Source organism: Phyllopteryx taeniolatus, chromosome 19 (genome assembly GCF_024500385.1).
Source record: "Phyllopteryx taeniolatus isolate TA_2022b chromosome 19, UOR_Ptae_1.2, whole genome shotgun sequence".
NCBI classification, from domain to species: Eukaryota; Metazoa; Chordata; class Actinopteri; order Syngnathiformes; family Syngnathidae; genus Phyllopteryx; species Phyllopteryx taeniolatus.
In genome coordinates, this window is record NC_084520.1 from 14,409,101 (window position 1) to 14,421,231 (window position 12,131).

At 42.7% G+C, this 12,131-nt stretch overlaps 1 protein-coding gene across 6 annotated transcripts in view; it reads left to right on the top strand.

Moving 5' to 3' along the window:
• plce1 (phospholipase C, epsilon 1) overlaps positions 1 to 12,131 on the top strand; it is a 62,047-nt gene that overhangs the window by 15,998 nt on the left and 33,918 nt on the right. For all 6 annotated transcript variants that reach the window (XR_009785685.1, XM_061756306.1, XM_061756308.1 and 3 more), the window contains exons 6-7: positions 9,203 to 9,393; positions 10,399 to 10,544. Coding sequence is in view for 5 of the 6 variants with exons in the window: in XM_061756306.1 (XP_061612290.1) it covers positions 9,203 to 9,393; positions 10,399 to 10,544 (337 nt within the window). In the remaining variant the exon portion in view is untranslated. The remainder of the gene's footprint in view (positions 1 to 9,202; positions 9,394 to 10,398; positions 10,545 to 12,131) is intronic.

Genomic DNA, 12,131 nt, shown 5'->3' on the forward strand with positions numbered 1-12,131 from the left:
TAACTGTTGCTATTCCAGGTGCGCTCGATGAATCGCACAATTGATGTAAAAATAGCCTGTCCCCTTGCTAACACTTGCACCTGTGACGCGAGAGGTCAGCCAGTGAGGGTTTAAACCAAATTGAAGCAAAATGTTCAGAGTGTGACGTCAGGGTTTTGTACAGCATGCAGATTTGAAACAGGGCTTATTGGATCGTGAGGAATTAGGGCGCCATGTATCCAATACAAGTGCTGTGTCACACGTTCTGGAATGTTGTGTTAGTCAAAACTGAGCTTTACTATCGTTGCAAAGATACAATTTTTGATGCAACTCTTTTATTGGATCTCATTAGACTGTGCAATCATTTCAGGATGCCATGCAAAAGTTTTTTTCCATCAAGTGTATTTTCCTGAAATCCTGCTGCATAATGTGACATAAAACATAATTGAGCCTGCTTGGGCTGAGGAAGTGACAAATGGAAAGGAATCCTATGGTGCCACCTACTGGAGACACTTCAGAAGTGCACAGAAAAATGAGAAACCTGTCCGCGGTGAGCACCAAATGTGTTTTGCTCGTCAAAATTGGCTGTCACAAGTTTTGCTCTGACCAACCAATCAGAGGACTGATTAATGTTGATGTCATCGAGGGCCGGCACTCTGGCCCTGTGAGGACGAATTTGAAATCTGACTGGTTAAAGTAGTAGTCCCGTTGGTAATGTAGTTGAAGTTACATCAAGCAGCACTACTGTTTCTGGGCAGATTAGATAAAGACATATTGTAAGGGCTGACATTTGATTGGGCAAAAAAAAAATAAAAAATCTTGACATAAATGAGTAAGCACAGAAAACGCTATGAAATGAAGAGAATTAATTAGGTTGGTAGTTTCGTGGAACAAAAATGAGATTTTAGGTTGTGAATTATTAGTGTACTTGCCTAAATCATATTTGAACGTTTTTGCAAAACCGCTAAAAAACACAAAACAAAACAAAATTCACCAAACAAGAATCTTACAGTTGCCTCGATTCAACTTTTGCAGATGACTAAGAATCTACACATAAAGAAAAAAAACACTATTTAGCAAGGACGTTGGTATTTTTTTGTTTTTATTGATGTACAAACAGTAATTTCAAAATGACTTGCTATGATGAGGTTAACAAAATGTACGCCAGGTTTTAAGGTCGTTCAGGCTACTGTGTATCCCCATCAAATAATTTTCCCCTCACAAAAGCAATCAATATCCCCAAACGTCTGGATCGTAACGTCGTCACATTTTCAAGGGGAATTGCACTTTTTCCCGTTTTGGATGACAGACAGTCGCCTTGGAGTCGGGGTCCCCGTCCGTCGCTATGACAACACGGCAAGGTTACTGATGAGTTTTGTCGGACACATCGTGTACAGACGCAGGAGGAGGATCGATTGAGACACGACGTGCAGTACCAGCGTCCCCCCCCCCCCCCCCCCCCCCCCCCCGTCTTGGTGTGTTTAGAGTGCGCTGACCGATAGCATCTTGCCTGCGCGTTGCCTTATAACCTAATATGGGGGTTACCCTCTCTTAGGCACACATATCTGCCTCTCTTTTTCTTTCTCTCTCTCCCCTCGTGTTGTCCCTCACATTCATTTGATTCCCTCCTCTTTCTGTCTCTCTCTTCTCTCTCTCCTTTCGCTTGCTCTGTTGATGTAGAGAGCCCTCACTCCCACTCTTTCTCTGTCACTCCCGCTATCCTGTGCCCCCCTTTTTTTTTCTCCTCCCCCCCTCTGCTACTTTCTCCCTTTTGCAAGCTCTCGCAGACAACGCGGGATTTCGGATGGAGTAGTCCTCAAACGTATCGGTAGTTTCTACGGAACTGTAAGTAATAGTTTTCTACTAGTTCTCGCAGTCTCATCTTTTCATTCATGAGTTTTTAATGTGACCTCCCTATTGAGCTCATTGTTGTCGCAAAGATTTATTTAGCGAAATGGTTGAGTATGAATCTGAACGGGTCTGCTTTTGAATGAAAAATGATGGATGTAGATCTATGATAAGTCGCCGGACATTGTGATGTCATTAGGAGTATTTTGTACACACGACTTTACATTTTCTCGAACCTTCTTACATGAAGAATGGAAGAACATCCGTCCTGCTAGTGTGGGACAGTCATAGCGGCGTCCTGTGTGATGACATCACAGCCCTGCGTAATATGACATCATGAGAAATGCAAATGCGGTGGAGTGTGGTGTGAAAGGATCCCACTGGCTGCTCATGTGGGTAATAACTTCCAGCTTGTTTTGGGCCTTAACGTGGCCTTCTGGTAACACTTTCTGGTCACTCCTTGGTTAGCATTAAAGAAATGGTAATACTCCAATAATATACAAGAAAGTTTTAATTGTATTAGAATATAGTGTTAATTTTGAGAAATGTAGGAGACCTGCCATTTATTAATCACAAAAGGGTGAGTTTTCAATTTTCTGGGGTAACGGTAACAGGTCAGAATTAAAATGATTGACACTTGGCTAGTCACGCCTTCTGTCTGATCGGTTGTTTTTCCTTGGGTGTGGTGGTTGGATGACTAGATGGCGCCACAGAGGGCTGATTGCCCCCCCCCCCCCCCCCCCCCCCTCACCCCCACCCTCCCCACACACACATACCATTTTATGCCTGTACTACTGTCAGGTCATAGAGACAGTTTTGAAATTATTGCAAAAAGTGATTTGTGTGTGTGTGCGCATGTGTGTGAAAATCCCTCTCTGTGCACATGGTATAATAGTATTGCTAATACTCTCTTTCAATCACAATTTAGTTTCGTCTAATGTTACTACTTATTTCTAAAGTGCGCCACTTTTTAGCCCCATAAATCATTACTCGTAAAATTACAATTACGTCATAGTAAAAATGTAGTCGCGTAAAATGTACTTAATTCTTTTAATCATAGCAGTACAATAATATTATGACAATGAATAATGCGGTGTCTCGCAGTTTGTTTTGACTTTTTTCTTCTCGTAAAATTATGAATCTCCTAATAATACCACTTTAAAAAAAATCTGAAATAACACTTTTTTTTTTCCCCCCATTGTTCTTCCTCCAAGTGTTACTTGCCTCTCCCTTTATTAAAGCTAAACAGTTTTCTCCTATTCCCCCAGGGCAAACGAGATCCATCAAGTGCACCACTGTCTTAGAAATCCGAGACGCTGATTGCGTTAACTTTGAGGATCGTTTTTTTCAAGCTCCGTACGCCGGCCTCATCTCCCATAATAACCTTTGTACCAATTGACCGCTCAGTGCCATTAAATGTACCGAATAAAAAAAGGCAGGGATTGTCTCTAATTAAACTAACTAATGTATCCAGTCGCTCTCTTTGCAGCCTGAAGCTGTTTTTTTGTTTGTTTTTAAACTACGCATGATGTAACAGTATTTGCTATTGTTTATTAGTTTTTAGTTTCCCCCTCATTGTTTACCACTGCTCGTAGCATGTGTCCCCAAATGCACAGCGCACTGTGTACACAGTGTGATGCTGCAAGCTCGGTAAAAGGTGTCAGGCTGTGAGCGTGTGTGTGTGTGTGTGTGTGTGTGTGTGGGGGGGGGGGGCTTCACTCTTCAGAAGCAACTCCTCGTGCAATTCAGCAGAGCATTGTGAATTGAGGCCCAGCAGACGTCCCTCTGCAACTGGGAGCCAACGATCATACCATATTTTTCGACTGTTTTCACATCATGATGAATGTCTCGCTTCACAGGTTAGAATGCGGTGCTCATTCAACAGACATTCTGGTAACAGGAAGGTTTTCCTGTTGTTTCTTTTGCTTTCACAAAAATCAATCAGCATGATTAAGACTAGCAGGTTAATTTTCACAAAAGCTATTTGAGCATATAATTTTAATGCAGAATAATTATGTGACAAAAAGCTGTACTGTACATGTATTTTTATTTTTTATCCTGTGCCAGTAAATTACTGGATGATGAGTTGCCTTTGGATGAATCAGTACAAGCAATAAATAAACCAAATCCTACTTAGCATTTAGTTTATTCAGCACAACATACACGTGCATGTTTTGCAGCCCCATACTGAATTTACTTTAATTATTATTTTTTTGCATGAGCGTGGAACTTTAATCAAGATGAGAAAGTCCAGGCTCTGTCTGCAACGGGCAAACATTACCTCGCTTGTACACACACACACACACACACACACACACACACACACACACACACACACAAAACAGCAGACGAGGTCAAAGCACATGCATGCGAATGTAAGACTGCGGCGCATGCAATACATTTTCACTGCTATGTCTGCGCCACTTGCTTGGGTGCATGCGCTCGGTTTATGTCTCCTAACCCAGTTCGCACGCAGTCCAAGGAACGTGGGCTTAAAAGCGTCTGGATCCTGAAATACCAAAGCTGCTGAACATACCGGGCGCCCTTTGAAATTGACAAGCTGCTGCTGATTTAAAGCCACCTTGGGTGGGCACATTGGCAGGAATATCTCTCCCTCTGACTGATGCCCAACCAAATGTGCCCACGAAAGATTATCAGCTGTGCCGTGGGAAATGATCCAATTTCACTAAATTTTTCTGAAAATTATTTATTTACGACAAATAATGTGTTCATTCATCCATCCATCCATCCATGTTTAGGTGGTAAGCTAGTTGGGTCTGTATTACTTGCATTAGTCATGAAATCCACTACGCCACAGTTGCAACGGCACAACTTAATGAAATACCTTTCAAAAGTGTATAACCATGTTCAGTGTGTGTTGTTAAAAGCCGAAATGTACATATACTGTACATGGCCTCCTCTGAGAAGCAAAAGGTTACGACTGACGTCTCTGCAATGACCTCAGCTCTGAGACCACTGACCAGAATAACAGTTCTTTTAATGGCGACCCCTCTCCCGCCAGGCTGGCCTAACCTTCACCCTTCCTTTCATGACATGTCTAAAAGTAGTTATTGGGAGAAGTGATGTCTCTCCAAGCGCTTTGAACGTACGCTTTGTGGGAGAGTACACCGGGGTCGACGGGTCTCCGAAGGAGTGTTTTATCTATTCCCGTATGATGGCTTGTATGTGCTGCACTACATTAATTACATTGCCAGGCTACGTAAGAAACAGATAGCTGGTTTTTGGATGGATTGATGGATAGATTCATGTAAACGTGCGAATAATGTACTGGTAGTCACATTCTGGAGTTACATCTGAACAAATTGAGAGGTATAAATATGGATAATACCATAAACAAATTTGTATAGGGAGTGTTTTGTCTGTGTGTGTGTCACGGAGAGGGAGTATGGGAGTGTTTGTGGGGGGCCGCAATTCATCCTAGCCAAGAGGTCAAGATGTAGGTGGTTGCGTTTCAGTGAGGACACTTCCGAGCGCTCTTGCGTACGTCTGCTATGAGGTGCACATCGGTACGGGCGTGAGTGTAAGTGTATGCAGTCATCTTCGCATGTGCACATTCCAGCTCAAAGTTCAGTAGATCTGCACGATGCCCCACTGTGCCCTCTGCTAATCCCTTCCCAGAATGGCTGTTGCCGGGCAGAGAATTTAACCCAACGGGTTTCTAAAGCATCTTAATGGACACTTCACCCACACCCAAAAGTGAAAGTTCCGCAGTCGGACTGTCAGTAGGCTACTAATGAAGTGGTGAGTGCATAAATGATTATTTTTAATTGATGGCTTTATGAATGGCATTTGGGAGCAGTAGTTAGAGGCACCGTCTTTGAGAAGCACCGACTTTCTGAACATGTCTCAGTTTCCAAATAGGACATTTGATCTGACCACGCTGGACAGTTGTCAGTTTAAGTGGCCGAACACATCACAAAAAAAAAAAAAAAAAAAAAAAAGGTTGAGCACAGTTCGTTCCTCTATTTTTATTTATTTATTCATTTCTTTTTTGTGTGTGGATTTCAAATTTTTACAATAAGAAATCATTGAAATGGAAATGATCCATCCTAATCAAACTGTCACCATCATAAAACCAAACGGGGATTAGTTTTAAGTAAAATTTTAACATTGTAAAAATAACTCAACCACTGTATGTTTAGGTACACTGTGGTATGGATACGTTGTAGCACTCTTAACACACTAGAAATAAGGGCACTTGTTTTTTAACATTACACAAGTGTAACACTTACACACTTATGTAGCCCCAGCTGTGTAAATTGGCATGTAATGGCTTTATAAAGTAGCTGGCTCAAATGTATTTTTTTTATTACCTTTAAAAAAAAAAAAAAATCAGTAGAAACCTTGAATATAGAGTTATCAGAATCTGAATCATCTTTATTTGCCAAGTATGTCAAAAACACGCAAGGAATTTGTCTCTGGTAGTTGGAGCTGCTCTAGTACGACAGCAGACAGTCAATTGACAGAGAATACTTTTGAGACATAGAAACATAAAAACACACTTATCCGATGAGTTTTGCTCGTACAGAAATAACCTTTACTCTTCATCACAAGCCAAATTTGGGATTTTGGCAGGGAGCAGCTGCCACTAGCGGCCTCTAATTTACTTTCACTGGCCATTAGTGTTTCCCGTCCACTCGGAGTAAGAGCTACAAGGGCTAACATAGCACGTCGGTTTGCATGCACATTAGCAATATGCGGACAGTTTCATCTACTGTGACTGATGTTAAAACTTGGAATAAGTCCTTTTCCATTCTGTCAATACTATTTATGGACTCACTTGACGCACAATCCAATGTTTTACTTAAAATCCTCAACTTTCTATAGAGCCCCAGATATGACATGGGGATAGCTTTTGTTAAATTGTGGCCACGAAATGGGTAGAACGTGTGAAGGAAATCCTAATTTGTGGGTTTGATGTAATTCCAATCAACAAGCTGGGACAAATGGAGCCCACTTTAGCTAGAAACCACAATGTGTGGAGCAACACATGTAGACAGACGATATCACGTATATTTACCCTCAACGACTAATATTACTGCGGCTTACTAAACAGTTGCGACCGTCTACTTCAGATATAAGCCGAGGCGCGCACACCAGAAGGAGCCGCATAGCGAATGTGTAAAATCAGGACGCACAAGCTTGTGAATTCTTTCGGTCCATCCATTCATTTTCCACACCACTTATCCTCACTAGCGTCGCGAGCGTGCTGGAGCCTATCGCAGCTGACGCTAGGCGAGGGGCGCGGTACATATAAACAACTTTACATTCTATGTAATTATGTTATTGCTATGTTACCTAATTCGTGACCACAAATGTTCATTCCGTGCACGTTATATCTGTATCGTGGCCACAGTGTGTTTTGTTTCCCCCATGTCATGTCGGGGACTTTCATTAGGTGGTTGACTGTAATTGCACTCAATAACGCTGCACACCAGGTGTGCCATTTTGATTGGAAGCAGGTCTGTATGTCATGCGTTTGCATGGGATTGGAGGACAAAAATGTTTGTGCGTGAGTGTGAAGGCAGCTGCCTGGCGTCGGTCAGAGGCAGCGACACGCTCCCCGCGGTGTCCTTTGTTGTCGGCCTCTCCCCTTACATGCGCACTCTCACACTCGGCGGGTCCCATCTTGAAAGCTATTCACAGGCTGAGGTGAAAGCCAGTGAGAATATCCATCCCTTACGATAGTCGCTTAAAGAGCGCTAAAGAACATGGATGGATGGAAAGCATAATCGATCGGGGCCAAAAAAAATATAATTGCTAAAACGTGTCATCCAATTCCGTGCTGTGATTGGCCAGTCTGCGTTTCTGGGGTGTGGCTTGGCCAACTGCGGCAGCGCTTGAGTCATCATATTTGATCCGGTTCCGTTCCAGTTCATCCGTCATTGAGTTGTGTCACTCGTAGCTTACACTAGGTGAGCGAACTGTTTAGCTTGAAGTGAGTTAATCGGTGTGGAATGGAAGTTTCATAAGAGCCTTTCTACACATGCTGTATTTGTCACCTCCACGACACAGAAGCAAAGCATAAAAGTGCCTCTTACTGAATCTCTTTGCCTCTTCTGTTTGTATTACTTACCAGAAATATAGAAAGTCCAGACCATCATGAGCAGCTAACTGGCCTATCTGAAAAGTTCAGTCACTAAGAAAGGCATGCGGGCTATGCAAGATCCAGGCCAAGTCCATTATTATGCTTCAAGACTTATCAGTTGAATGCTGAAAAATTTATTGTTAAGCTTTTGGACTTTTTGTCTGCCTATTGGGCATTGAATAGTCTCTTGAGGACTGGAGGTCAACGCTCCGATGGTCATAAGAAAAACATCCTAATGGAAGCTATTTGTCTGAATGTTATGTTTTTTTTTTTTTTGGATGTGACAGGCATATTAGACTCACTGTGGCTGACGTTTTTGGCACTCGCCCTCTGGAAACGTGCAACCTGGTAGCTCCCATGCCCCCATGGGACGGTCCAGATCTGATCGTACAAGCGACTCCCCTCGCAGGAAACCCATCCCTCTAGTTGGACCTATTATGTTTGTTTAATACGGGCAGAAAGTATGAGAAGAGTTGGACTCTTATTTGGCTAGTGCCGTTGAACACTATGAAGGCAAATGTATTGGGACACATCCAATAGACCTACAGGAACTGAAAATGGAAACAAATATAGTTTCCTCTTTGCAGCTGTAACAGCTTTCAGTCTTTTGGAGGACTTTTCCTTCAAGATGATCTGTCTGTCTCTTTGTCACATCCAAATATATCTTAATGCAGTGATTCCCAACCACTGTGAGATAATCAGGTGAGAGTATGACGTTTAACGTAATTTGCCCGAAAATGATTCACCACAGCTTTGTTCATCTCTCTATGCCAGCTATGTATAGTGACAGGCAGAACAATTAATGCTCCTCCACTAGATGGCAGAAGGTACAATTAAGCTGTGTCTTTAACAGAATAATAGCTTTGCCTTCAACTGAACAGGTCCAGATTTCGAGATAATTTTTCGACCATCTAACCTTTTTGTGGCATTTTTATTTGATGGCGTTTTTCGAATTTAAAATATGGGGCTTGACTGAATAAAGGTTAGGAAATACAGTCGTGGTGGACCTTCCTTTGTGCACTGAAACTTTATAGAGCCAAACTAATCCAGCATAGTTGGAAGCATAAAATTGCTCAAAATGGATGAGTCTTCAAAAGGGTCCAAATGTTCTGCTGTGCGTTTCTGTCCTTTTTACTTTTGTCTGCTGCCTCTCACTTTTCCATCTATGATGCTCATTCGTTTCTACTTACCTGTACGTCCGTGCTCCCCACACAGCATTTTATAACAGGTTCTTATAAGAGGTGACACGCTTGTCATCCTCTACAGGTAGCACACAATGTTCAGGCTGAGGCCGTACCTAACCTGACTCACCCCGCCAAGAAGCTGCTGCTGCCTCGGCCTGGATGCATCAGCGTCCGACTTTCTTCCTGGCCGCTGCCCCCTGTCAGCGGTCGTCCACCTGGACCGGCTCGCATCACCCTTCCTCATCCCACCCGGGGATCTTCTTACCCACCCAGGTTTGTACTTTTCTACGCAAACAGTCCCTGTGCAGAAATAGATATTACAGTCAGTGGGGCCTTGAGATAAGAGTAACAAGCTAAAGGATGGCGTCGGTGTCGCAGCGTTATAACCCTTTAAGCAAAACGGAACAGACCGTGGAGCGACACATGTAGACAAATAATATTAGAATGGTCAATGGCATATATTATTTATCCTCTGCGAAGAACAACTAATATTACTACGGCTTACGCACAATCTGTGACCATCTCCATGTATATCTCTCTGTCTGTATTATATTGCTCCCAGGTGGCCATGGTGCACACACCAGAAGCAGCAGCACAATGTCGATTGAACTGAAGCAAAAAAAAAAAAAAAAAAGTTTTTTTTAATGTTTTAAATTCTGTTTAATTGTTTGTTGCCAAACTTTATTTATATATAGGATGAGGTCGCCCTAACTATTGTTCCCCTTTGAAAATGACCTTCTTTCGGCTTCTCATTAGGAGTTAGAAGTTGTAGTACCACCTGTTGCTTTGGCATGTACTCGATAGCCTTTAAATGCGTTTTTATATGAATTTTACTGTCATGTGCACCATCCACTTGAACAAATAAACGCCTCACCCCAAATAAAATCCCTCCGTTCAGCCAGAAGACAAATCGGGTAGTAACTAAAGACACTATTGTATGTAATTATTGCAGTTAATGAGTTCCTTGCGCAGTATTACGGACAATCTCATGTTACTTGCAGACAACATCTTAAATGGCGTGATTGAATGTTGTTTTTTAAACCCGTGAATTCCGTTTGCAATTCCTCACTCCTGTTTCAAAATGATCAAAGTCACTGAAGTTTATATAAAGCACGATGTTATTATGTTTGACGCTCTCCTCGTTTTTATGGCAGGTGAGCTAAAACATGTAAGCACTGTGCATACCCGTTTCCCTATGAGTGAAAACTCCCTTTTAATGAGTCACCTTTCTGAGTTCCACCTTTTTTTTTTTTTTTTTTTTTTTGGTTGTCTTTTTAGGTTTTATCTCGCGTGTGGTCGGAGGACATCTGTTTGCTCCCTGTTGACCGGAGCGCTCCTGGAAGCCACGGCCGCTCTCGGGGCTCGTTCTGCCTTGCCCTGCCCGTTCAGCCAGTCCCTCAACATCAGCCACGGCGTCCTGAAAGGTGAGGGTCAAACTGTTTTGCAGGGAGAGGTTGATTTGTAGCTTCAAGTGTGTAAATTGTGTTCGAGCTACATAGGGTCAGTGGGAGTTGGAGTCGGGAAAGATAAGCTTGCTGTTCTTCCCCTGTGGTCTGCTTTCTCCCACTTGCCTTTTCTCCTCAAGAGGAATTTGAGCGATAGACATAAGGAAGGCATTTCTCCCATGCCCCCTAAAGTATACATTTTGTTTCTTTTTTTTTTCTCTCTCTTCTATCCTGTAAGATGGCCTTCAGTGACATGAAAAGTGCCCAAAATAAAATGTATTTCATTATTATTACCGCAGTGAACCCCATTTATCGTTGGTTGTACATTCCAGTTGGTTGGTTGTATTTTAACATAGAGGGAGCAGCGGCATTTGGCGCATACGACAACGCACAAAAGGCGTATTTTAAAATGGCAAAATGTGGTACGGTATTACATTGACGGGGGATCTTCTTTGTCTTTCTCTGAATTACGTTGCATCGCCCTCAGTAGATCTCAGTGCTGCTCGGCACGATCTGGCACAACATGGTACTCCTACACCGAAGGCACGCAACTCTGAATTGGAACTTGTCTGTAAACGGTACTGGCGAAAGTAAACCAAGGAAAACTTCAGCTTCCTTTTCGACATCATTGCTTTGACAAATTTGAGCGCTTTGATACTGTACTTTCACTAAAAGCAAAACGTCACCACGTTCTTAATCACTTGAATGTGTGGGCGTATTCATTTGTGACGATAATTGATTTCAACAATCTAGAGCATGGTAGGAACACCTTTTTTGATTGACGGACCTCCTAACATGTAACGCCTTTTCAAATTTAAAGTGAGCTTTATCTATTTTAGGGATTGCAATGAAGTCTCAGGAAAACTCAATTCTTCATGATTTACAGATAGCCTCGCCTCTTTGACAACTTACGTGCGGTGGGTTTGTCTACGCGGGAAAGGGGCGAATCGACACGCTGGTCGCTGGCTCTTATCATATTTACACCACGCTTTATGGATATTTTTAATAATAAAAGGATGCAAAACTGTGGCCATTTGTGTCGTCGTCGTCTTCCATGGCCCCATGAATACAGGAGAAACGAATTAACCTCCTGACATCACAGTAAGCTTCCGTACGCGAGTAATCCTCAAAGTCAACTGACCGTATGACTAAGCGTCCAGTCAGTTACTCAGCTGCTCGCTGGCCATCCAGCTTCTCCGCAATGATGTTACGGATGACTCAAATGTAAGCTGAGCCGGACATTAAAGTCCGCTGGCGGCGCTCCACGGGACATGCCGTCTCTCTGCGGGAGGCTCCCGCGCGCGCACTTGTCAACATACGCTTTGGTGCAGCTTTCCTATTTTTCAAACTCTCTTAAGCTCGACACAAAGGAGTTTATAACTGTTGGCAAGAGTAGAATCTAAAGTTGTGCTTGGATCCAGCTGATGAAATCAGTGCAGACTACTGTCTTTATTCTAAGCTATTTCCACAAGGACTTAGTTTTTAAGGTTAAAGTCGTTGGATGTTACTAGACATTTGTTCTGGCCGTTCTGACTTGGGTATGGGTAGTGCATTAATTTCTTTCTT